Source organism: Gopherus flavomarginatus, chromosome 15 (genome assembly GCF_025201925.1).
Source record: "Gopherus flavomarginatus isolate rGopFla2 chromosome 15, rGopFla2.mat.asm, whole genome shotgun sequence".
Lineage (NCBI taxonomy): Eukaryota > Metazoa > Chordata > Testudines > Testudinidae > Gopherus > Gopherus flavomarginatus.
In genome coordinates this window covers 17,042,879-17,070,653 of record NC_066631.1, presented here as the reverse complement: position 1 = coordinate 17,070,653, position 27,775 = coordinate 17,042,879, and the positions used below count along the sequence as shown (strand labels likewise).

At 41.7% G+C, this 27,775-nt stretch overlaps 1 protein-coding gene across 11 annotated transcripts in view; it reads left to right on the top strand.

Moving 5' to 3' along the window:
- Positions 1-27,775, top strand: part of ARVCF (ARVCF delta catenin family member) — a 457,340-nt gene that overhangs the window by 331,148 nt on the left and 98,417 nt on the right. For all 11 annotated transcript variants that reach the window (XM_050924166.1, XM_050924165.1, XM_050924167.1 and 8 more), the window contains 3 exons: positions 4,481-5,085; positions 17,415-17,914; positions 27,361-27,544. In XM_050924166.1, coding sequence (XP_050780123.1) covers positions 4,481-5,085; positions 17,415-17,914; positions 27,361-27,544 — 1,289 coding nt within the window. The remainder of the gene's footprint in view (positions 1-4,480; positions 5,086-17,414; positions 17,915-27,360; positions 27,545-27,775) is intronic.

The window sequence follows — 27,775 nt, the reverse complement described above, 5'->3', positions numbered from 1 at the left end:
GCTGAGCAGAGCAATACCCAAATACCTTTGAAATTGGAGTTTAGGCACTTTTGAAAATTCTACCCCCGCTTCAATTTAAATCAAACCTAGATTAGATCGGGGATTCTCAGCCTGGAGGTTGCGAACAAGCTCTAGGGAGCTGAAACTAGCCTTTCTTTATGGAGAATTGTCCCAAAGTCTTTTTCTGTTGTACCATGGATTCACAGTATGGAAAAAGCTAAAAACTTCTAGACTAGGTAATCTATCCAAAAACTACATTTGAATGTCTTCCTGGGTGGAGCCTTTAGGCATTCACATAGTATGAATTGTAGATCTTCCAGGATAAGGGTTGAACAATTGGCTGACCAGTATGAGGGAACCCCACTTTTTGCACCCAGTAGGATTGCCCTTGCTGTCTTTCAATATTCAGAAATCTTTTAAAAACCACTTTTACCCTCTCTCTCACTATATCTTGTTCCTGGATTCTGCTCTGAAGGTTCAAGACCACCAAAAACTGTAACATAGTGTGTTGCTGCTGTAGAAAAGTCCCCACATGCACCAATCCTGAGAGATGGTTTTCTAGCACTTTAATGTAGTTTTGTGTTTGGAGTTGAAGAGAATGGTACTGAAATGTGGTGCCTATTTTCATGTCCGGATACTAACAGCCACCTAAGTTATTTGTGGTACTTATTTTAACTCGCGCTCTTTTTTTCTGTAGAAATTCCTTTAATTGGATGACACTGATCTTAATAAGACTTCTGATTGTGTTTATACAAATACCATGAAACAAAAAATGAACTGCCAGATCCTATTAATTCAGTGAAACTATTATTTCTCTTTTAGGCGTGGTGCTCTTTCTTTTAGCTTACCAGAACACACAAAGACTAAGCTTCAAGGAGGATACTAATTACTAAGGCAAACCCTCAGGATGCTGAGGAAATCTCCTTCAGCTTTTGTTCTAATGACAGAAAAGATCATGTTGATATCTGACTATGCATCATTCAGCTCGTGATGCTATTTAATTATGCTGTTGGTGGGGAGCCATTCTTGCTGTTTTACAGACTTACAGGACTTCATTATTTCATTAGGTTGAAGTATCATTTGATAGCAGATGTCTCTGGGAAAAACGCTGTTTGGGTGAAATTTTCCTGTTCACACTTTCTGTGTCAAAACATCTGGCTGGAGGATATGTCTGGAGCTGCTTCAAAAGATGTGCTCTAGTATTGTTTTAACAGTGGCTTGGCTAATCTGGTCAGTGATCGATTATTTTTTAATCAAAGGCTGTAGATCAGAATCTCTCCATCTGGACTTCTGAGCCATTGAACATACCAGAAACAGATTTAATATGTGCCATTTTACTCCATGTACACACAGCACTGTGCAGTTTAGAGTAAGAAAAGTGTAACATACTTACACTTACCCTTTTAACTCTCTCCATAGTTTCTAATACTTTGGTTTTAAAAACTCTCTCATTTATTTTTGTTCTTTTCCAGTGGGTAATACAAGCTAGTGTATGTACTCTCTTTCACCCCAGTATTTCTGATGACAGAAATTAACATGACTCTATAATCTCCTTATATGAACAACAATACCTTCCTTGATGCTAGCATAGCTTTCAGAATAGTGTATATTAGCCAGTTGCTACTGCAGGTCTAACAACAGTCTTTCGCTTTCTCCTTTTTGTGGGTTACCCATATTCTGAGCTTAAACCAACGTTTGTTGGGGGTTAGGCGGAAACTTTCCCTAGGGACAGATTATGCCCTCATTTTTATGGCAGGGTTTCTTGCATCTCCTCTGAAGCAGCTTTTATTGGTCTATTTTGATAATTGGACCACAGGTCATCATCTTCGTGGTAAGCTCCACTGTAAAAAGTGAGTAAAAGTTCATAAGATGTCACAATAACTTATGAGAAACGTTTGATGAGAAAAGGTGCAAAAGTGAGACAGACTGAATTAGTCCAAACAGAAAGACCAACTGATAAAATTCAGAGTTTATGATAAGACCATGAACAAGAGGAGTGTGGGACCTGGAATCAATAAACCAAAACTCGTGTCTCAGAAATTAGGCCTATTGGGGAACAAAATAAGGGAAGATGGATTATTCTGCCCGACGCTCACTTCTGGAGTTCTTAAAAAGAAAGACCTTGGGAGAAAAATTGGCTATTGGAACAGGCTTCACCATCATAGCTGCCATGCTCATTGACTCCTGGGAGTCTGGCGCTTCTTCATTCTGATGCTGAAAAATGTCCTGAGCAGACTGGGCCAGAGAGAGGGTCCCAGGTAACACTGCCATCTGCATGGGCTCCAGCTGAAACCCAAACACCACTTGGGATGTGAGATTTTATTCTGACTCCTACCCTCCTTTCCCCACTATATTTCTTCTCTCTCCTAGCCCTCTCTTTTTTCCATATAATGAAAGTCTGGTTTAGCTGACAAGACTATATTTTGCAATGCAGCTGTAAGCCCATGACCAGAAAGAGGCAGCTGATGCAATGCGCTAAACAGCTGGAAGCTGGTATAAGTTTGTCAGGTCTCAGGGTGGCTAAGACAAGACCACGTGATGTGCCTGCTGTTTTTCACCAATAAGGTAGAAAATTAATCAACACCGGAGACAGAAACTGTTTTTTCCATCTTTGCTGTTCTATTTCTGACCCCTTTATGTGTGTGGGTCTTGTTTTGTCTTCTAGGAAATAAGATTGGACTTAGGCTAAAGCTGTCATTGCTGCTTTTGCTGATCTCAATTAATTTTTTCTTTTTCCCACAAGGACAGTTATTACCATCTTTGTCAGACAGTCTCTTCGATGGTATCAAACTCTGTTTTCCTTCTCAATCGGGGTGGGCAAACTATGGCCTGTGGGCCGTATCTGGCCCATGAACAATTTTAAGCCGGCCTGCGAACTCCCGCTAGGGAGCAAGTTCTGGGGCTTGGCCCGCTCTGGCGATCCAGCTGGGGCGTTCGGTTGGGGGCCTCACTATGTGGTTCAGCCCCACTCCGGTGCTCCAGCTGGGGCGCTGGGTCGGGGGCCACACCATGTGGTTCAGCCCCACTCCGGCACTCCAGCTGGGGTGCTGGGTCAGGGGCCACACCATGCGGCTCCCGGAAACAATGGCATGACCCTGCTCTGGCTCCTACATGCTCTAACGGCCCCTCCCATGATGCACGGGAGCTGCAGGAGCAGCGTCTGCAGATGGGGCAGCATGCCTGCCTGGCCGCGCTTCTGTGTAGGAGCTAGAGAAAGGCACGTGCCACTGCTTCTGGGAGCTGCTTGAAGTAAGTGCCATTCAGAGCCTGCACCCCAAGCCTCTCCCCATGCCCCAACCCCCGATCCCCTCCCGCTCTCCATACCCCTCGATTCCAGCTCAGTCTCCCCTCCTGCATCCCAAACCTCTCCTCCCCAGCCCCACCCCAGAATCCGCACCCCCATCCGGAATCTGCACCCTGCCCCTCCTGCCTTCCTAACCCCTCAGTCCCAGCCCAGAGCACCTTCCTACACCTCAAACTCCTCATCCCCTGCCCCACCCCAGAGCCCGCACTGCCAACCAGAGCCCTCACCCTCTCCTGCACCCCAACCCCAATTATGTGATCATTCATGGCCCGCCATACAATTTGTATTCCCAGATGTGGCCCTGAGGCCAAAAAGTTTGCCCACTCCTGTTCTAAATACTCTCTCCAGCTAAAGAGAAGAAGGGATATTGTTAAAATGAAAGCTTTATTTAATAGTTAAGGCATCTGAAATGTATAAGTGTTTCTGTTCCTTTAATGAAGGTTCTTAGTGTGTTGGGCATAGTGCTACGTTGGCTGAAATTTCTATATGCCAAACCCTGAACCTTGTTTAACAGTTTAATGTTGGACTGTGACTGGGTCATGTCTATACCTTTTTGACTCTTTTGGTCTCCTTTTATTTATTTTTTAATGTCTTTTTGGATGATCAGTGTGAAATACCCAAACAGTCTAAACCCACTTGGGGTTGGAATAAACAGGATTTATAATGACGAAAAAATCATGTGAAAACAAAAGTAATATTGTGCATAAACATAACCTCAGTAGAAGCGTCTGAAACTCTGCAAAAGTTCAGCTAGATAGGTATGGTTTGGGATGGCTGCAATAATGAAAGTCTTACACTGATGGCAGTCTAAAATAACTCCATGTAATTGAGAGCAGTCAATAGTTTTTTGTAGGGGTTCGGTGTGAGGGGTAGAGGAGTGGAGCTTAAGGGAGAAAAAGTTATATTAATTATAACTAGAATATTAACCTTAAATTCTGTCCACCTTCATATAAGATCAGTTTTCTAATTGCTAAAACAGCATCCTAAGGCTGGTATGGAATCTTATTAGTCAGTTAGATAACCTAGCGCCTGCCAGGATTTCATGGGCAGTATGTTTTCCAGTGTCTTTCCTAGTCTAGTTTTAGATCTCACTAGAAATTTCCCTTGTGCTCATCCTAAAACTTAGAGCCAGACAGAAGGAAAACATTAACATCTGTATTGGTTTCTGCTTCACAGGTCACAAAAATGGTCAAAACAGTCACCACTAGGACAGTACGCCAGGTCCCGCTGGGTCCCGATGGCCTGCCGGTAATGGACAGCTCCTCTCCTATGGGCAGCTACACAGATTCAATAGACAGAAGATACGTGAAGAATGGTGAGCGTTACATCACACCACAAGCTTCATCCACGTTGACCAGATCTTACAATAGCTACGATTCTTACCCTGACGGCCACGACAGCCAGTATCGCCCTTTTATCAGCCACGATGGCTATGGAGACCTAGCTGACAATTATGGCAGCTTGTCCCGTGGCATCAACTACCGTCCTCGCTATGCCTACATGCCAGGAAACAGTTACCGGCCAGAGGATGGTAGTTTCACCTTGCCAAGCAGGAGGGATAACTATGGTCCCATCGCCCAGCCCCAAGTGCCAACAGGCAGCAACATTGACTTGAATCGCTCCCAGCCAGAACGTTTCCAGCCAGAGCCTTATGGGTTGGAGGACGATAACCGCAGCCTCGGGGTAGATGATGAAGGATATGAACTGGACCCAGATTACTCCACAGTGAACCGAAGGACATCTGCAGGGGTGCCAGAGAGGGGGAGACCTCACAAAGGAAGGTAAAATCCTGCGGCCAAATGGTTGCTATCCTGTCTGCAGCTATTTTAATGATTTATTTTAAGCTTAAAATGTTAACGTCTAATAATCTGCATAAGCTTCTAGAGTGACTGAGCAGCAAAAGCAGCCACAGTTACAGTCAGTGTGGTCTTTCCATGAACAGCTAACCTTTTATAATCACAATGACCTGACATACTCAAAAAAAAGGAATGAGTGTAAAACTCTAGCTTGGGTTTCCAACTCAGTTCTGGATATGGAGATGGACTTTCCCAAAGGAATTCTGTTTCCCCCAGTCAACGTTCTTACAGTCGTTCCCTGGAATCCTGAGGGACAGGGAGGTTGAGTGGGCTCCTTTGGAGAAAAGTTTGCTCCCATGAGGCAGTGGGTTTTCCTAGGGAAGACCAGCTTGCTTACCACAAACCAGATAGAGACCCTGCAATACATAAGTCACCAAACACTATGTAAAAAATGATATATGTATGCTCTGTGTGTAAGGATCCTTTCCCCAAATTGCAGGGCAGCTTAGTTTTAAATTATATTTAGAAAGAAAAAGTGCTGACTCTTATAAAGGGCTATGCTGCATTTTTATTTGTAAAGAGACAGTTTGTGACTCTATTGTGTTGTCTCCCCCATCCAGAACCAGGGGGAAAATGGACTGGTACGTTTGTAAGAATTTTGACAGGGCCCGAATGTATCAGTCTCCCAAACTGGAATGTTAAAATTAACTGTCTGGTTACCGTTCTAAGAGATTTAGGGCCTGTCATTCCCTGTTGCTGAAGGAATACCTCTTCAGATAAGTACATTCCGATGAGAGATGCAGCACTCTCTGCTCCCAGTTGAACCCAACTGGGAGATAAGGGTGCTCAGCACTTCATAGGAAGTGCATGTAAATTGGGCCATTATTTAGTACTGTCAAATCACACGAAGGGAAGAAGACAACATGTGTATTACCCTTAACACAACTATAGAGGCTAGTCGCAAATTGCTTCTGCTCTAGCCACTTTCCTGGGAGATGTTCTGCTTTCTCTCTCAGCCCACGTTTTGCTAAGCATTCTGGAACTCCTGTCATCCACATGGAGCTTGCAGAAACTGGTTCTTGTGAGAAGAATCATGCTTGGGAGCAAGGGATTTCTTTTCAGTTGAAATCACTCATTCGCTTTCTAAACCTTGAAAGTGTGTGTCGTTTCTAGCTATGATATATACTGACTTCTCATTTGTTGTGTCCCTCCCCGCCCCCTTTCTGGGTTGACTTAGGGTATGTCTACATTACCTGCCAGATTGGCAGCTAGTGATCAATCCCTGAATGTGCTCCCCATCGACTCTGGAACTCCATCACTGCGAGAGGTAGAAGCAGAGTTGAAGGGGGAGCAGCTGCCATCGATCCAGCACCGCGAGGACACGAAGTTAGTCGATCTAAGATACGTTGACTTCAGCTATGCTATTCTCGTAGCTAAAGTTGCGTATCTTAAATCAATCCCCCCCTCCCCGTGTAGACCAGGTCCTAGTTAGAATACAAGCCTGGTCCATCTCTGGAGGATGTGTGCTTAATTTCCATTATTTCTTATTTAAAATAGGTTTAAAATCTTGAGTACAGTAACCTGGGTCTAGTTCCATCAGTCCCTCCATTGGAGATTCCTTCTGAAGACACACACAAGCAAATGCCACCAAACTGGCACCAGCAAACCAAAAAAGAGAAAAGAAGCCAGAGCTGTACAGGATCCTCTGGAAATTCTAAGTGATGCAGCCTGCAGTCTCTCAGACTAGCTCTTTCTCTCACACTTAGGCCTGGTCTACACTGGTGGAGGGGAATCAATCTAAGATATGCAACTTCAGGTATGAGAATAGTGTAGCTGAAGTCAACGTATCTTAGATTGACTTACTTCGCGTCCTCACAGTGCTGGATCGATGGCCGCTGCTCCCCCGTTGACTCCGTTTCTGCCTCTTGCAGCAGTGGAGTTCTGGAGTCTATGGGGAGCGCGTTCGGGGATCGATTTATCGCGTCTAGATGAGATGTGATCAATCTATCAGATTGATCACTACCCGCCGATTCGGTGGGTAGTGTAGACATACCCTTGCATATGTTGGGGGTTGAAATGAAATGATCTTCCAAACTTGAATAACCTCTCTTATCTTGAGGGAAAAAATTTTTTACAGCCCTTGTTAAAAGCTGTCAGGCAACAGAGGACTTTAATTTTTATTACCACATTGCAAACTGCATGAATATCTAAATACTCTTTTAGAACCTATCAATTTTGCATTTTCAAAAGTTCGAAACATCCCCTTTGATTTATTGTTCCACAACAGTCTTGTTAGGACCAATTTACAGTTTTTGTTTTGCATTTCTTTTGTTGTTTTTCCATTTTTAATATGATCAAGAGGCTTTGACAAGCAATTAATCTGAATGTGGCAGTAAAGTTTAGCTCATGAAAACATAAGAGGGGTGAATGAGGTCGTCTACATAAAATGGTTGCTCTTAAGCATTGACAACTGCTCAAAGAAATATTTAAACAATTAAACCTACGTCTCAGGTATGCCCTTGATCTAGAAAAAGCTAGCAACAACAAATAGTGCTTCATGTTTAATGATGAAGCCCCAAAGTAATTAATGCGTGATTACAGCTTTTTAATTCTCTTCAGTCTTTTCATCTTACAAGTACAGTTACTGCCTGTCAGGCTGTCTGGAGTAGCTCACAGCCAAGAGTGCCAACCTCAGGGCAGACACCCCGAACTGGTGGTACGTTCTATTAGTTTTCACCAACCCAGTAACAAATATGAACTCCTAGATCACTGAAACAGTCTTATCGTGGAATCACAGACAGTCCCCTTGAGATTTTCAGTGTATCTTGATACCCAGGCAAGCTGGACTTTGTGATTCATGGTCACTTACACCAAAAATCACAAAATATTCAAGCTACTTCCAGACCCAAAGACCAGTCACTTGCCCCAGATCAATTTGGTGTGAAATCTAAGGTACAAAGACAACACTGGTAGCCAGTCCTGTAATACATTTAACTAAAGGTTTATTAAGTAGGAGAAAGAAGTGAGAGCTATTTTTACAGATTAAAGCAAGCAATCATATACATGTGAATGAGTTTGTCTGCTATTCAAAAAGTGTCAGAGATATAGTAATCTGTCAGCATTGAATGTCTGTTTAGGGCTTAACCCAGGTCAACAAACTTATATTTTATCTTGTAGCATGGAAAACAGACATTACAAGTAAGATTAATGCATGTAGCAACTTACAAGCATTTTATAGACTCTAAATGCATTCTTACAAGTCCTAACACCTATCTTGAACAATATTATCCTATAGGTGAGCTGGTCTGGTTTCCAGCTATGAATTTGTCAGTGCTCCACTGATGCCTGCAGACTAGGTAAGAGCTGGCACTGGTTTACCAGCATCACAGTGCCCATAAAAGCTAATAAATTGTTGGCACTTGAAGCTGAAATTCTCTAAGCATAGAATAGGATGATGACAGCAATAGACACTTCCTCGCATAGCTCAACAATTGTGCCTCAAAGACGACTTAGAGGGATCCTTTTAAATTTGAGAAAAGATGTCAGGTTAGTTTTCATGCCCATTCAGTCTTAGACTATCTGTTGAAACTACCACCTGAGATTGCAGACTATGGTGGCAATTTGTGCTGTGGATATTTATTCTCTAGAAATAGGAGCAAGGTCAAGCTTCTTTTTATACAGGCCACTGATTGGCCCTGAGATGTTAAGTAGTCCTCTTTCCATTTAGGCCTAAATAAGTAGTGATGGAAGTGTCTGAGAACACTTTTAATAGCCAGTCTTTGGCAATAACCCATCCCTGATTCTTCAGAGGAAGGCAAATTCCAAGGTAATATGTAGCTACTGGCGCAATGTTGCAACTAGTGGAAAAATTAAAGGATAAAAAGACATCGTGAGCAATTCATCTTCATCGGCAGGTAGAATAAAGAAGGTTGAGGTTGGTGGTACCTATTCTTAACACACTCCTTACCAGATTTCTCTCAGCACAGTGTTGTATGAGCACAAGACATACAATGATCGTCATCAATACCTTCAGGGAAGGTACTGCTCACAGAGGAATGCCAGGGAGGGGGTATTAAATAGGGGAATGGGTGATCCCAAACCAAAGTAGACCTGGAATTAATCACTTCCGCAAGAGAAACTATAAAAACTTGTGTACAGAGGAGGAAATTGGAACAAATCTAACCCTTCTGAATTGGCTTCTTTAAGACTGTTGGCTTTGGGCCTGAACCAGGCACAGGACTTTTTGCATTTGGCAGTGACCTTGGTATTCTCTGAGAGTTGAATTCAAACATGCCTGTGACAGATGCTGTGGAAATACCTCAGATCTGCCCTGGCTTTGACAACCCTCTATCTGCTCCAGTTCCAACATCCACTTTCCTAAGCAGGGATGAATTGTGCAAGGGATGAATTGCATGTGGCGATTTTTTTCAGGTGTCAACAAATATTCCCTGGAGTTTGGAAAAGACCAGCAGATTTATTTTGTTCCATGTCATTTTCAGTAAAGGTAGATAATTCGAGGAATAAATTACACATGACAAACATAATCCCAGCATGTCGAAATCGAATGTTTGAGAACAGATGACTGTGTGCCACAGCATTATCTGCTCCTTCATTGTGTGGAGTTGGGAATGAGCTGGATTCTTGTTTGGATGCTTACTCAGATCATGGCAGACATCCAAATGTAAGACTTTTTTTTAAATGCAGTTTCTTCTCAGCTATTGCTGCATTAAGATGTTACTAGAGTTTAAAATAATAAACATTGCTATCTATCCCTGGTGCCAAAGTTATTGGATTTACTTCCATTCCATCCCAGAAAGCTTGGATAAAAGCTAGTGATCTAGGTCTACTGCATTGTGTTGAAGTGATCTAAGTCTATAAGTAGAGGATCCCAGTCAGGCGGGTTATATCTGCACGTTGCCTTTCCCAGTTGGTGGAAATTTTTAATCCACTCTCCAATCAGGCAACTGTTGACAGTGTTCTCACTCTCCTCTCATCGCTGGCCTAATTTACACCAGTTGTATTTGAAAATAAATTGAAGAAAAAATTCAGATCTTCTTCAAATATAAAGGAGTGTACCCGGGCAATTTTTCCATCTGTTTGCACTCCTGCGCATGCGGCTGTGTTTGTTTTGTAAAGTCAGTCCACCATTCTGGCACTTCATATTGAGAGTGTTTGTTTGGATCATACGCATTTTTAGAATGGGCCCTTCAGTCTGTAAAATTTAGAGTTCAGGCAACTTTTTGTTATCGATATTAACGCCATGTCCCCGACACTGGAACGTAGATGACAAAACAGTTAGTTTGCGTTCTCTTGTGGGAGGTAAAACAGAAACGTTAACTGCATCAGGTGGAAAATTTTCAAAACCTGGCCGGTAGTAATGAGTGCAATTCTCCATGCACAATCACTTGGACTAGTGAACGACTAGGGCTGCCCGTGTCTGGTTTTTGACCAGAACACCTGGTCGAAAAGTGACCCTGGCTGCTCCTATCAGCGCCGCTGGCCAGGCTGTTAAAAATCTGGTTGTCAGTGCAACAGAGCTAAGGCAGGCTCCCTGCCTGCATTGGCTCCTCACTCCTCCCAGAAGCAGCAGCATGTCCCCACTCTGGCTCCTGTGCGTAGGGACAGCCAGGGAGCTCCGCGCTGTACCCCACCCCAGGTGCCAGCTCTGCAGCTCCCATTGGCTGGGAATTGCGGCCAGTGGAGCTGCGGGGGTGATGCCTGCAGCTGGGGCAGTGTGCAGAGCTGCCTGGCCGTACCTCTGCGTAGAATCCAGAGGGGAGCATGCCGCTGCTTCCAGGAGCTGCCTGAGGTAAGCGCTGCTTGGAGTCTGCACCCCGAGCCACCTGCCCCAACCTCCTCCCTCAGCCCTCGTTCCCCTCCTGCCCTTCAAACCCCTAATCCCCAGCCCTAGCCCAGAGTCCTCACCCCCTGTGCCCTAACTGCTTGCTCCAGCCCTGATCCTCCTCCGAACCCCTCGGTCTCAGCTTGGAGCCCCTTCCTACACCTCAAACCTCTCATCTCCAGCCCCACACCTGCAATTGGAGCCCTCACCTCAACCCCCTGCCCAGCCTGGTTCCCTCTGCTGCAGCTCAAACCCCTCATCCCCAGCCCTACCCCAGAGCCCACGCTTCCAGCCGGAGCCATCTCTCTCTTTCACACTCACACCGTGCCCCAGCCCTGATCCGCCTCCTGCCCTTCAGTCCCAGCCTGGTGCACTCTCCTACACCTCAGCCCCATCCCAGAGTCTGCACCCATAGCCAGAGCCGTCACCCCTTCCTGCATCCCAACCCCCTCAGTCAGCCAGGTCAAAATGAGCAAGTGAGTGAAGGTTGGGGAGAGCAAGTGACAGAGGGAGGGGGGATGGAGTGAGTGGGGAGTGCAGTCTTGGAGGACAGGTTAGGGCAGGAAGCTGAGCAAGAGTGTTCGGTTTTGTGTGAGTATAAAGTTCGCATCCCTATGAATGATTGTCACTTGATCATTTTTCCTGGCAAATGAGATCTGGCAGAATTTTACACCGATGCTAAAGCCCCTTTGACTGTGTTTCTGTATGTCTAAAACACATATTTCAAAAAAAAGAATTAAATCACCAAAGTATGTCAAATACAAGACTAACGTCTGTCTGCATTCCACAAACTAGTGCATTGAGTGAAGCCTTCGTTCATAAAGGGACACTGTAAAAATGTATTGACCTAAAAATGAATCTTTATCATTTGTCCCCTATTATAACTAGGGCAGATAAAAACAATGATGGACTTTCTTTTTACCTGGTCTTTGCTGCAAGATGAATTGCTATTAAAAGGTGCAAACTGACTTATTGTGTTCTGTTCATGAGGAATGTGCACAAGTTTGTTTATAATGGGTTCCACGGTAAGCTGGGGTGAGAAAAATGCACTTAGATTCTTCAGTAATCTGCTTGCTTTTAAAAGTGACTTGTAAAAGTTTTTTTAAATTTGATTTGTGCCTTATGTGCTTCTTTTATGACTTTTTATATATACACAAGGGGTTTCTACTTTTTTTTTATGCTGGAAGTATCAGCACTATCAGCTATGTTGTTCTTAATTTTACTGGAGCATTTGTTGGGGTCTAAGAGGATGTATATTGTGACCTTACACAATTTAATTGAGGGGCAGGAAATGCTAAATTATTTTAACAAAGGCCTCCATTCCCCACACTGTTGTTTGATTATATAAGTTAAATGGATATTTACAATTCTGGTTTTTGCTAGTTTTTGTGAACAGTCTAATTCTAAATCTCTTCTCCCTCTCAGTTGCTCATCTTTCACACTCTTGTCTTCTCTAGTCTCAGCATTCCGCTGGTGGAGTATCAGTGGTATTGTTGGTTTGCTAAAATCCCCTGTTGTGTTCATGGCCATAGAGCATTCTAGGCTAGATAGAACCTGAATTTCTAATGTTTATAAAACAAAGCATTTTCAGGCCTCTTTTTATGTATTTTGAAAGAGTAAATAAAAAAGGGCACAAGCCCAATTAAAACACAAGAAAACCTTACAACTCATGTGTAAAGTAAAAGATAGTCCGGAACATCCCAAATACCCAAGCAAGCCAATTTTAAGTTCTAATAACTATGACAGTGTCCCTAGGGTTTGTGGGACTTTGAAATTGGGAGATAAATAATGTGTATCTTTGTTTTGATACTTTTTAAACTGAATAAAAAGACTTTTGTGTTTTGAAAATTAAATTTTCTAGGCCTTTTGCTTTGAACAGGGCTACATCCTTATTGGATTTTGATTTCATAGCAATGCACAGGCAAGTACTTTCAGTGCAGGTCCATTTATTTAAAAGGGGAGGGCTGGGGCAGGTAAGCATACAAAATTACAGCAGAATGCAGTTAACCTTGAGACATCATCTTGCTGGGGATGGAAGTGTACTGAGATGCCTGGCCAGAGTCAGGCTGACTGAAGAACACACTGGTGCTGCTAGTTCAGAATTGTCTTTTTATTATTATTATTATTATTATTATTATTTATTATTTTATTTTTAATTTTAAGGTTTCACCTCAGCAAAGCAAGCTTGTTTTTCTTATTAGCCACCAGGGAGCTTTGTGGTTGTTCCATGTTTGTGGATGTCCATGAACACCTGTGCACTCTTAGCAGGTGGGAAATGACCTGTTCTCGTTGGCTATGTCTTCCTGCCTTTTGACATTATCAAGGAAAAGCAGAATCAACATTTCGAGTTTCTCACTTAAAATCCCACAAACTTTTTTCCTTTTTTTTTTAAATTGCTGCTGGTTTTTTTCTTTTTCTTTTCCCAACTTAATGGCTTTATCACTGTTTTGAACCTAGGCTCAAACAGAAACATGTGAGCCCTCTTCTAATGCCTTTAGTTCCATTGCAGCAGCTCTGGATTCCCAGATATTAACTCATTGCCCTGCATGGCAAACGACCAGATGTTACTTGTGCTGGATGGGGAGACTGTTCCTGATCGGTTATCCAAGCACTGAATGAGAAAAACTTCCTTTTTCATTCAGCTGAGATGTGTTGAGCCAAAGTTTGTGCCTGCTTATTAACACTGCATACAGCATATTAATAGTTCCCCAGAAAATGCTTTAAAGTAATTGTTGATCTTGTTTGAAGGCAAATGTCTGCATGTACTGTAGGGATGGCAACAGATTTGTAATCCTGTTTGTTTCACTACAATAACTGTCCCATTGAAGAAGGCTTTGGTTGGAAGGAACAGAGTTTGAGGGAAGCCTGAAAAGCCTGTGCAGGAATCAGACTTAATAAGAGGATCAAGAATTAATAGCACTAGGCACCCGCCAACATTTTGGGCTTTCGTGTTTTCATTGTCAGTTTGTGCTTCTAGTTTGACTATGGGCTGGCAGCTTATGTGGCGCTGCTTGACGGGTCAAGAGCTGTTGCTGATGGCTACAAAGGAGTTTCCTTTTTCTTCATCTGCTTTTCTTGACTTTGATCTGCACAGTCTTTTGTTGGCTTAGGGGCTCAGGCAAACATCCCCCCTCAGGGAATATGAGGCATTTGATAGCTTCTCATATTGAGCACAAGGTTGTGCTGAAATGATTGGATTTCATCAGGGAATGAAACTTTTACAGCAAGCCTCAGCAAAATCAATAGGTCGTTGTGTTGCATCCATAGCTTTGAATAGGAGTAATCCAAGGCACAAAAATCTTTTCTCCCCATTCTGGTTCTACAAAGTATTAAAACTGGATTTGAGCCTTTCTTAGTTGTAAATATATTTTACAAGAATTTTAATTTATTTTAAATATTTTACGCTTTAATAATAATTGGTGGTAATATAATTTAGCATTGTGTCATACAAGAGGGCATGGTGCTTTCACTTGACTCAACACCATTACGGTCTTCAGTTTGATTCCTCTGGGCAGACTTGATTAAATCAAGAGGACTATGTTTGGGCATACGGCGGACTGCCCATGCAGTTTGAACAGCAAGGCCAATTCTGAGCTGAAGAGAAGTTTCACTGTGGTGAGTCAAACAGGCCTCATCCCTAGACACTAATTATCTTCATCTTCATACATGGAAACCCCATGCCTAGTGGGAAGAGAATAATACTTACTTAATTTTACAGTTCAGTTGAAGTTATAGGTAGTTACCCTGTAGACAGTTGATCTCACTGATGCGTGGTGATTGACAAGTTACTTCGTCACAACAGCAGCCATGTAGAGGGTGGCTGTTTACACTTATTCTGTCCCCTCTACTGCTTTGCCAGGCACAACAAAGATCCAGCATTAAGAGCAAGATTGAGGCAAGGAGCTAGCGTGTTTTCATTGTATCCCGAGTGCAGGTTGTACTCGGTTTGTGTATGTAAAAACAAAATCTTGCTCATTGCATTAGAGTTCTGGTGTTTTCTTTATCCTTTTTGTCTTTTATATGGGAATAAATCATTTTAATATTACTTCCCCTTATAGTGAAGACTGAAAACAGCTTTGTTACGTAACGGGAAATGTAATGGCTGTTCAGACACTGTACATTACAGCCTAAAGAAGGTGATGAATTATGCATGCACAAATAACTACATCAATAAAAGGATTTTCTTCAGTTTCTTTGAGTGTTTTGAACACCTGCCCATTTATATCCTCTTCCCTTTTGCCCCCCCCCCACTTCTGGTTAAGATCAGCAATTAAAGTAACTTAAAGTTGGAAGAGATGGTTTTAACATATAGACGTTAATTGTATTACTCTGAGTTCAGACCCTGTCCCCAGTTGCTCTTCTCCTCCAGGGTTCTAATTTAATTAGCAGTCCCTTAGAATAATACTGTGTTCCTTCTTGAAAAATTGTAATAGTCTATATTTCCTTCTGCATGACATCAGGAATATTTCAGCACTGCACAATGTGTGCCTAAAATAAAAGTTTAAGGACCTCTTTCCTGCAATTAAAATTGCTTGCTTGACTGAGAGAGCCACAGTTCCAGTCTGCCCAGAACAATGGCAGCTGGCAAAGGCTTCTACTGTTTAAATAAAGCAAATAAGCTGTACTTGCAATTTCATGACTGTGTTTTTAAAATTAAAATTGCAGTACGCATGCACACTGTGTGGGAAAGGCTGTGTTGTCTTGGATTCTGCAGGGCTTTGCTAAATAGTAACCTTAATTTCTATTGATAGTCATCCCATCTGTCAGCTTTACTGAGCAGTGAAAGAAGTAATATAATTAACTTCTAAGAAGTTCCTTTATTTTAGCAGAAACAAAAAACGCTTTAATTGGAAGAGAGGCATTAAAAACCCCGTTGTACGCCGTAGCTGTGTGGATGGCTTAGTGATCTTAAGGATCTGATTTAAAACAGTTAGATTCCTTGGAACACAGGTTCAGTTCCTTTGTAGGACTAACTCGGCCTTTCATCCTTCAGAGGCAGATAAACTGAGTTTACTATGTGTGGGGCTTTGGGTTGAAACTTTAATAAACAAGACCCTGATTCTGAAAATGTTTGTGCACATTTGTAACTTTATACATGAGTCATTCTGTAAGCCAGTGGGTTCACTTATGTTCATAAAGTTCAGAATATTCATGTGTTTTCAGGATTGGTGGCCCCTGCATCCGTGGCTGGTTTTTTCCCTTCACGCCACTACTATGGAGTACGTTATGCAGTGGTGGGGTTTTACCCATTGCCCCACTGGTTACTGTGTTTTACCTGTGCTGTAGATAGTTTGTGAAATGCTGAGCCTACAGGATGTGAGAGGTAAACCCCTCCCCCATCCCAAATGCCATTTTGAACAAAAGGATAAACTATATCTATCTGTCTCTTTCAGTAACAAGTTCTTAAGCTGAAAATGCACCTCCTTACAAATATATTGAAGAAACTTCACAACTGGCTGCTCAAGATACGATCCTTTTCAAAGTAGGATAGAATTACAGTGATAGCAGCTGAAACTGACTTTTTAATGGCAATCGTATACTGTTCTTAGAATCGGGGCTTTTCTACGGAGGGCAAAAATATGTTGGTTGGTTGTGGCTGGTCTTATTTCACAAACTATATACAATAAATTACAGCACTGTTAGAGAGAGAGCAGTACAGTTGTCCTAATGCACAGAATGACTGCAGCTGGGGGATTGCATGCAGAGTTAGCCACTGTCTGGGAGGGAAGTGACAAAGTGGTGAAGTGACTTGCCCTAGGTCACATGGCAGTTCAACTGGGAACTGGGCAAAGCTGGGAAACCCTGACCTCCTCACTATCAGTTGAGTGCCCCAATCCTGGACCACTCTGCAGAAGATCTGTTTGGTATGAGCTCCGATTCCAGAACTTGGGTGTTCCACCACCTTTTGCAAACAATCATTGATGAACTGAGGGAGCTTGTCTTGGCCCCAGTAACACATGATCTGAACTGGAAATGTAATGGACCTTGTTATACTTGCTAAAAAGTGTGTGTTGGTGCAGTGTTTGGGGAGGGACTACAGGTAGTTTAGAGGTGCTTTCTGGCCATACCCTGGATGCCTTTAATTAGATTTCTAGCTCATCATAAGAGGATTGTCACTAATGAGGTTTAGGGGTTACATTTAGTGGGAAACACGTTATATCATAATTGCTTTGGTAAATGACTGAAATGAAAGCAGCGACGCTGACTTACAATTCCTGTCGTCATTTTTGTGCTCACCAAACAAATACTATGCTATGGTCTCATCATTGCTGAGTGATGTTTAATGCTGCTTAATTTTTGTATGGCCAGGAAAACTATTTGAAAAATGCAAATATCCTGCCACTACTGCATATGTGAGGTTAAAAAGATTTGATCATTTGATCATTACCCAGATGTTAATCCTGGCTCAGCAGCACTGAATGTTAAATACACTTTTTTTTTTTTTAAATTTGGAATGTTCCTCCCTATGCAGGGGCTACGATGACCCTGTTGAGTCAGAGATGGTTGATGAGAGGATCCCTTACCTTCATGGTGGCTACGCAGCACCATTAGCACAGCCAGAGAGAGGGAGCATGGCCAGCATCGAACGCCTGGGCAAGCGTTCCCCCTCCATTGACAGCATCCGCAAAGACCCCAGGTGGCGGGACCCTGACCTCCCTGAAGTGATTGCCATGCTCAGTCACCCCATCGATCCAGTCAAGTCCAACGCGGCAGCATACTTGCAGCACCTGTGCTATGAGAACGATAAAATAAAAAAGGATGTGAGGCATCTGAAAGGGATTCCCATCTTGGTGGGTCTGCTAGATCACCCAAAGCCAGAAGTTCATCGCAAAGCTTGTGGGGCTCTCAGAAACATCTCTTACGGGAAGGATAATGAGAACAAGGTGGCTATAAAGAACTGTGATGGGATCCCGGCACTGATCAGGTTATTGCGGAAGACAAACGACATGGAAGTCAGAGAGCTCATTACAGGTCAGTATCTGTATTTTTTCAGGGGAAGACTTTATTGGTTTCGGGAACAAGAATTTTTGAAGGTGACAAGATTGTCTAAGAGTTATGAACCACTGGCTGCAGTCCTTTGTGTAAGGGTATATCTATATGATGAGTTAGTGTGCAGCGTGCAGCATGTGGGGGTGTAAATCTATGGCACTGCAGCAGGCTGTGCACTGTGTGGACCCCACTGCTGGGCACTAAAAGTTCAAAGTACACTAGGGAACTCTATACCATATAAGTCTAGGTTTGTGGGTGCGTTGGGCCCTCCAGAATGTTACAGAGAAGACAAGCCCTAAGAGGGCTACATATATGTAACACACCAAGTCCATTCACTCCAACAAGCCTAGTTGGAGTGAGAGCAACAACACGAGTTACACAGAGTGATTGGATTAGAAGCACAGAGTGAGTTGCATCCCCGCTACATTACTAGTTACAGCATCAAGAGCCCTAAGAGCACCACTTAACTCAAACTAGAGATTTGTGTGTGTAGCTGGCAGTCGGGTTATGGGCAAAACTCAAGTTTTGTGCTGTGACGACATGCCCTTAGGCACCTGGTGTTATGAGCCCACTAGATGATGCTGCATTAAGTGTGTCATAGTGTAACTGCAAGCACCTATCTATTCAGGGGAAAACCCAAGGTGCTGTGAATGTGTGGTGAGGTTGTGTGGCTAACACTGAAGGCTGGAAAATGTTCGGATTGATAGGCACAGGGGCTGCTGCTGAGACAGTTTTGGGAGGGGGAATGTTCATTACAAGATCAGAAAAGGAGGCACTATTGGGGTTTTTTTGGTTTAACTGCTGGTATATACTTAGCAGTAATTTTTTTTTTCAATTATTTGTGACTCCATTATTCAACCAGCTTTTGTTTGAACTTAGCCTTGGACATACTCCAAAATGAGTAGTGAATTACATGCCAGGTTTCAAAGTTCAGTCATTGAGTTATATATGTGGAGGAGTGGGAAAGTGTATCCACAACTCTTTACATTGTGGAGACATATTCTTCTTCAGCCTCCCATAACTCAAAAGCAGGAACATAGATTTTCCCCTCTTTGGAGAGTCGGGTGGGGGAGGAGGAGGAAGAATGACAATTAGATGGACACCAGATGGAGGATTTTCTCCAACAATATAGTTTTTCAGAAAGTTCTGAGCATGTGAAAATAGGCCTGTATGGCTGAAATGTTTAGCTACCTTATCTGTATTAGGAACTGCCAAGCAAATTCAATCGTAAATGTGGCATAATACATTTGATGCTATAATCACTGCAGAACTCATGGCAACTCTCCAGGCTTTTGCCAGTCATCGTCCTTTAAGATGGATATTGGTACTGAAATGCTTGTCCTACGTTGAGCATTTTTAAAGCAAACTGGGTCTAACCATGCAATCCACAAACTAGTTTCCCTCCTTTCCCCTCAGTCTTTCTCCATAGAGCTAGGAAAGGGGAGCCTTTTGCCAAAGTATTTGATTCAGCAGGATGGCTGACTTTGTATTTTGTCCTTTTAAAAAAAAAAATAAATTGTGGATAAGTAAAATGCATTTCTCTGCAGTTCTGGTTTGTTCAAAACTCATTTCCAGAGGTCTGCCAAGGAATACATTTATTTCGTCAGATTGAAAAAAGAAAAAGCTAGTCTATAATTTACTCTGGAGGAACATCATTATAATGTTAAGTGGTAATCAGTCATCGCAGAGATGGCGAAAACAAACTGGAGTTTGCCCCCTTTCCCTCTGAATGGTGTTTGCTTTGAATCCCGACTGATGAATTAATTTCACAGTGTAAGTATGTGCTATTTGATCCTATCGCAGCAGTAAAATTAGTAATTTTGCTCTGCGTCCTTATGTAGGTATAGTTCCTGCTTGCTATTTTAAGCTGTTTTTCTCTACTGAGAAACCCTAGGAATGTTAAAGGTATTAACCTAAACAGATGTCCAGAAATAGATGATGATGATTCTTTAATCTCCATCTATGTGAGAGTGAGTTTAATTCTACTCTTAAAGCAATAGTGTCAGGACAGGGTGTTAAACGTTCAAGCAGTAATGTAGAAGGGAACAGAGTTCCAACAACATTTGTGTGGGCTGAGGCTGGTGGAATCACAGCTGATGTTCAGACTCATCGGAGAGAATGAACTGCTCATCAAAAAGGAATTCTGAGGGATGAGACCAGGGAGAAATAGGAGTCAAATCTTTAAAACAATACAAGAAGCGCATTCAGCCAATGCTACTGCAAAGACTGCATGCTATGCGGTGTTCTATACACTGGTTATAGTTCTGGAGCTCTCATGATAAGTTGACTTTTATATCGGGATACCTTCCCACTGCAGTGGATCAGAGTATCTGTTTGCCATGAATGCGTTTGATTCTGTCTGGAATGAAACCTCTGATAACTTTTGCCACTATACAGAAGTTTCTTCGGGTTCAGATGGAAGTAAAGAAAATAAGCTTAATTGCTTCTTTTAAAAGGCTGCAACTTCAAACCAGTTGTTACATGTTACCTAGACTGATTGCAGTAATGATTGCTATTCAGATCTGAATTGTGGCCAGCCATTAATTGGTCATTCTAGGTGTGGTTGTATTCTAAAATAGGGCTGAGATTTCCAAAGGGTCTAAGTGAGTTATGTCCCCAAATCCCATTGCAATTTCGGCACCTGACTCTCTTAGCTCTTCTAAAACCAAAACCAAAATGCAGCCTAGATGTATATATCAATATATATCCTAGGATACTAACTCTGAAAGGACACAGGTTAAACAATCATTGGGTGCATCTACATGGCACCCCGAAAAAACCAAACAAACAACCCCCCCCAACCTGTGGTGGTGAGTCTGATTGCTTGGGTCAACTGAGTTGGGCTCGTGTTGTGGGGCTAAAAATAGCAGTGTAACTGTTCGGATTCAGGCTGCAGCCTGTGCGCTGAGATCTGGCAGGTGGGGAGGGTCTGAGAGCCCAGGCTCCAGCCTGAGTCTGAACATCTACACTGCTATTTTTAGCCCTGCAGTGCAAGCCCTGCAAGCCGAAGTCAGTTGGCCCTGGCAGTGAGACTTGCTGCTGGGGCGAGAGCAGGTTGCTGGGTAGACATTACTCATAGTGTCACTCAGCAGTCTACAGTCGGGTTTCAGTATTTTGATATCACACTACTGCTAAATTAGGTAAGTCCATGTAGCTTTTCCCGTCTGGTGGTATTACTCTCCTCAGAACTGAAAGCCTCTTGTTGCTAGACATCATAGCTCTTGTACACAGAACTTCTGGTAAATCTGAGAATGGTGTTAGAGCATGAGGCCCTGCATATCAGGCCTGTTAGGCATTTGAAAAGTACCTACCAATCCCCAAAGATATAGTCATGCTGTATCTTCCAGCTCTCTCTCTTTTAAATCCTAAGGTTGCACAAACAGCCTGTACCTATTGTACTGCAGAAATCTCAGTTTATTAAGGCTTTCACAGCTACACCATGAATTGAGCTGCAATCAGAAATGCTTCTTTGTGGAGCTCTTCCTTGAATCAGTCTGCAGTTATCCTCTTGGGACTGTGCAAAGCTACCCATTCAATGGATCATTTTCTGACTTCAGAAATGAGAGCTGAGCTGGTAAAGAGAGAAATTTTGCTCTGATTGGGAAAGCTGCAAAGGTTTTTATCTTGAACGATAAGGTTTGATGTGGAACAAATGTTCCCATCAGATATGCAAGACAGAAATTCTATTACACTCTTTTTTGACAAGCAGTCAGAAGTTAGTAGCTTTAATGAATTTTTCATTCTTTGTGTGCTCATTGAAATGTAATTTTGTTGTTTAATAACACTGCATGATATTGTAAGTGGTGCAGAACATTATTCTCATGACACTCCGTATTGGCAAATTGGGTTTAATTGAAAAATGATTGACCATAAATGTTCTACGGACAAAATCTTTTGATCTAATAATGTTCTATGTAGAAACTTGCTGTTTGATGCAGCCCATCAGAAACCATTTCTTGTGGACATTTTAATGTATGATAGAAGCCTAGCAGTTAGCCAGAATTCATTTCAGCGGGCTTTAACTCTTTTTGGAAGTCCACTAATATGAGCAGCATATTTTCTAATTACGGGTGAATTTACTCCTTTTTTCTGTTGGGGAAACCTGTCAAAAGTGTGTAGATTTCATGGCGCGCTCTGTAACCCACTAATTTATCTTCGGGACCTGTGCTTGGCCTCTTTCAACTTGGGATGCACAACTCCCATCACCAGAGCTCAGTTTAAAAGAAAAAGGAAAAAAACCTGCATATATAATATAATACATGTCAGACAGATGACTCCAAGATCAACTTACATCAAGAGCACCCAGCGAATATATGCAATTTATTTTAGATGATAAATGATTCAGTGTGCTGCATAGATGAAAGAGTAAACAGGTTTTTGGTTTGTTTTAATTAAATACTAACACTGGATTCTGCAACTAAGCAGAGTTTAAAAAAAAAAAAAAAGATTCTTTTGGATTTCAAAAGATGTCAGCATGTCTGTGGTTGACACGCTTTCTTTAAACCTGCCGGTCATAGGCAGCTGCTAGAAGGTGGGGCCCACAGCATTTGGAACTGTGGGCTTAATTGCTTTTAGATGCTGTGAAGTGAGGATTTGCAAAAACAGTTATAGCTTCTGTTTTCTTTGTTACAATTTGTATCAACCAAACTATTTAAAAAAGAGGACCTTGTTGCTTCTGCCTATGCTTGATGCCTTGGGTAGCCTGAAACCTGCATGTATATTCATTTTTTCTTTCATTCATAAGAGCTAGCTTGATTATCTTCTGCAAGGCAATATTATATCTTCTTATTTAAATCCTAAAATATATGCCAGCCACTGATCAATGCTCAAAAAGGCAAATTCTTTTAGTAACGGCACATGGAAAACGTTGATGGATGAATTTGTCTTGCAGTTACTGTTTTAATGACTTGATTTATCTTTAGGGTAATTTTAATGAATTGATAAATTGACAGGAGTTTTTAAACTAACTTTTATTAGATAACATGTTAATTATGCTAATAAATGCAGTGAATAACTTTTAAGGGCAGAGGTCAAATTACCATGATGTTAATCTTTGTCTTTGTTCTCACCCAGGGTTAATGTCCAATTTAAAAAAAAAAATGTAGAGTGAACTTAGTTGTTAGGGATTAAAATCACGGCTGCCACCATGAGAACCATTTCCTGGGCTTGGTTCCCCAAGACACTGGAGGGCTGCTGGGATGTAAAGTTCTGATGTAATCCCCTTCTTGATTCGCACCTTTTGAAAAGAAGAGAGTTTTTTGTTCTGTTTATTATCTGTCTCTCTTCCCTACATGGCCAGCCGTGAATCTAAATCCTTCCCACGTCCTCAGATGTTGCATAGGGAATGACCAAGGCTCTGCCTATCCTGGACCACTCTTTGCATATCTTCTAAGTTTTCCCTCTCTGAGTACTGTTTGACAGAAGGATTATTTTCATCTATCTCCCCCATATAGCCAGCTACTGGAGCCTTGTAATTTATTTCTTTTGAACATCTTAAAGATCCTACTTGCATATTTTGGGTATAATATGGGGTATCTTTTTGTCTCTCTCTTTATAGTTCAGCGATGCCTCCTTTGGAGCATAGAGAGAGGCTGTACAGTAGAGGGAGAAATGGAAAACCTCGCAATCATAGTTGCATCCCTGAGTCCAAAAGGGACAGAGGAAATGGGGGGTAGGGGAAGGTTCTCTTTGATGTCAAATTGTTGTCTTGCAACTCCTACAAGGAGCAGCTGTTTGGCTGCCCAAGAGGGTATTTGTTTTTAAGGTCTTGTTTAGCGTTTTATAGGCAACTTTTTCTTTAGAAACTATTGGTGAAGTTGCCCATAAGTACCTTTTCTCATGCGAGTAGTCCCACTGTTGGTTTAAATGGGAGAACCGGTATGAGTGAAGTTGTTCACATACTACATGTTTGTTGGACTGGACTTTCTTTTTGTGGCCATTCTCTGCAATCCAGATGTGATTCTCTTGAATACGTATAGGATTTAGTGTGTTCAGAAATAGCTACCAGTAACTGACAGCACAGAAGAAATTTGGAGATAATATCCTTGTTTTGCAGACCTAGGGCATATTAAAATCTATACACAGATGTCTTCAAGGTGGTACCCAAGCACTGGAGAATTTTGCAAAAACCTCTAATAAAGGTCGGTTGGTTTGTCTGAGGTCTGAGAAGGGAGTTAAACTTTTTGATAAGTTTTTTTTTTTTTTTTTTGTTCTGTGTTGAATTCTGTTGCTAAATTGGGACGGTCCTGTCCTAATTCCAATATTAGGAAGATTTCCGGTTTCTTTCAGATTTTTAAAATATTTCCCTAGTTGATTCTTCTCTAGTCTAATGAAATGAAATTATTTACTTAAGTAGCATTGTGTGTACTGTATTCAGTGTACTGTCAGTTGTCTGGGGCAGGTAAAGAGTGGAAACATCCTGTTTCAGAGGAAGAAAGTTTTGTGAATCTCTAACAATGAAACCACTCAAACTTTATTCAGAATGTGTCTGTGGCCTACCAAGCTTTCATATATTGTCCCTTTCCAAACTCAGAATGATTGATTTAAAGATGTGTTTTGTTAAATCTCAACGTGCTTTTTAATTGATGTTTTACTAGCTCTGGTGAAGAACAACTATAGGCGAGAAGAAATATAGGAACCATAGGAATGGTCCTACTGCATCACACCAGTGATCCATCTCTTCTGGTGTCCTGGTTCTGCTAGTTGCAAGTACCAGGTGCTTCCGAGGAAAGTATAAGAAACAGTTATGCAATAAAAGTGCCCACAGAAATAGTTTGTAGGCACCACAGGAAGTACTGCCCACAAGACCCAGAGTGAGAGTACCCTGCAGCCCTCTGATTAGCCATGTGCCCCACTTAACTCCAGGAAGTTGTTTGGGCAACCATACAGATATTGGCCTGCTGCAACGCCGGACTTTACCTTGTCTCCTGATTTCTGGTCTCTGACTCCATCCTGACTTAGACCCCCACTCCTGCCACCTGATTCTAGGCTTGTACTGCCTCTGATCTCTGGTCTTCAACCCTGGCCTGACTCTTGTTTACAGGACCTGGCCTTGTGATTCCTCCAACTCCTGCCCAGTGACTCCCATTCCCAGTGGGCAGACCTAAGCCCAGCTGTGACCGCTTGGCAAGACCACCCATTCTCCAGATCTTTACAAAGTTTTTTTTCCTCAACCCCCCATTCATACTGTAAGCGCATATTATAAGGACATTGGTAGTCCCATTGAAGTCAGTGGGGCTACTCGCAATCCAGCAAAGCATGAGAATAAAGAATGGTTAACTTGTTATATCAAAGGATTTGATATGATTTTAATGACAACTTATTGAACAATTCTGTATCACCTGATTATAAATATTTTAAATTGATTACATAGTTGATTTTGCTTTCTTTACAATGTATCTGTGTAAGCTGAAGTAGAAGAAAATTAGTATTGAATTATTTTTGGTTTTTTTTTTTTTCAGAATTGAGTGGAGATACAGCTGCTTTTTTTTCTTTCTCGGTTTCCTTTTTATCTTAACTCCCAGGGTGTTTAGCAGATTCTGTAACAATGAGGATATGTTTGTTTAATATATAAAGATGGTAACAATGGAAAGCTAATTTACATTTGTCATTTATCTTATTTAAGTGCTAAATAAAATAACTTCCAAAAAGCACACACAACTTGTATTGTGCTGTGTATGTAGAGTAAGTGAAGTGTGCCAAGTAAATATTATTAATGTATGTACCCAGAAAGAGATTAAAGTAAAGAAAGATGGGTGTTAACATCTGAGGTAAATTCTTTTGTTTACTACTGGATTTGTTTAATAATTAATGTGTTCAATTACATCTAGACAGATGCCTGGGTTTTGTAAATGCCACTTTGAATCGGAGGCATCATAAAGTGTCAGTTTTAAAACTCTGTTAGTTGTCAGTCTGCTAGGTTATAATTGCCACCCGCTACTGGTAGTGGAGATAAAATTCTCTTTCCAATCGAGTATGTAATATGACCCTATATGGATCACACTCTATTAAAATAAGACAAAAGACATTTGCCATCTCTTGTTTTTTTTCAATGAAAGCGTGAGCATTAAGTTTTCATTCCAGCCTACATCAGGGAGGATTCAGTATTACAACTTTATTTTTCTGTTTGTTTACGGACAGGTGTAGCGGACTTGGTCCTCCTTTCACATACACCAGTTTTGCACTGGTAGAAGTCACTGACTTCAGTGACATTACTCCTGATTAACACCAGTATACCTGGGCATAATTGAGTCCAGTGAGTCAATATCTGGTAGATAGTTTAAAAAGGAGTTTTGGAAGAAGAAAATTGCAGGCATTGTAACCGTGAAACTTTAAGAGATTGATGTGTGACTGAAACAAAAGTCCTGACATGACCATATATTGTTCCGTGTGATTTTTTTAAACATGAAGTGTTTAAAGACAAATATCTGCAATTAAGTTGTTAGTTTGCAAAAATGCGTAGACCTAATTATGCACGTTGGATGCATATTAATGGTACATATTATTAGGAAAGGGTCTCTGGATATTTAGGAAAGTGTCTATCATTTTTCCATTAAGTCCTTGCAAAAATCTCCTACATCTACTACATCTAGTAGGGTTTTTACCAGGATAACTGTTGGCAAAAAACCACACCCCTAATTTACATAGCTACATTGTTAAAACTTTTAAGTGTAGACTAGACTTGCCCTAAGATATTTTGCATTGTTTATCATGTACAACCTTCATTTGTGACTCCCGCTGCTTTGATTTGGTATTCACCTTCTTTCTATAGCTGTGATTCAAAATCAAGGTGAGGTGATAAGACAAAGAGGGTTGTGGGTGCTCAGTCTCCCCTAGGAATAATGCCCTCACTGCATCATATGTGCCTGTGACATAGTGAATAATGTGAAAGTAAATATGGAATGGAATAAGTCTGGGGTGAAATTCAACTCTGTTTAGAGAGTTGACATCAGGGCTATGTGCCCCTTAAATCCAGTTGAAGCCCTATTTTGAGGTTTTATGTGCTGCCTTGGCCTTGCATTGCCCTCTGCACTGGGGTGGGTTTTTTTGGTCATAAGTAGATTTGCAAGTTTAATTATATTAACACTTTGTTTATGAATACTATCATATTGAATCTTTATACTTATAGTTTATGTAGATGGTTAATGAACACATATCGTATGATTCCTGTATATTATATGGCCCAGCAGTTTCAGCCGCTCTACCTGTTTTAAATATAACTGCATTTAAAAAGGTGGTATAGCTTTCTGTTTTGATAACTGCTGAGTGAGTCCTAACCATGTGGTTATATTGGATTCTCAGAAATGTTGTCAGGTGAGTAATTTCCTCTTCATATTGTTTTATAATTTAATCTTTTGGAAATGTTAGTCTGCATGAGCAGTACCCCTAAACTACTCTAACTTGGCTAATAACCATTGTTTCTATCTAAGGCACTCTTTGGAACTTATCATCGTATGAGCCCCTGAAGATGGTGATCATTAACCATGGCCTTCAGACACTGACAAATGAGGTGATTATCCCCCATTCCGGATGGGAGAGTGAGCCGAATGAGGACTCTAAGCCTCGGGATGCTGAATGGACCACGGTCTTCAAGAACACATCTGGCTGCTTGCGGTAAGATGGGAACATGGATTGTGCTTCTGTTTTTTTAGCATCTTAACATGCATTTAAAAAAGTGGTTTATTTACCCTGACTTTGAAATCAAATATCCTGCCTCTCTTTTTACATAGGTGCACTTAGGTGCTCAGTGTGGCACTATGGGACGCTCTCATTTTGCCACAGATTCTCTTATACTAGAGCCTTGTAAGTGCTGACGTTCCAGGCGCATTTGTGAGTGGTTGGCCA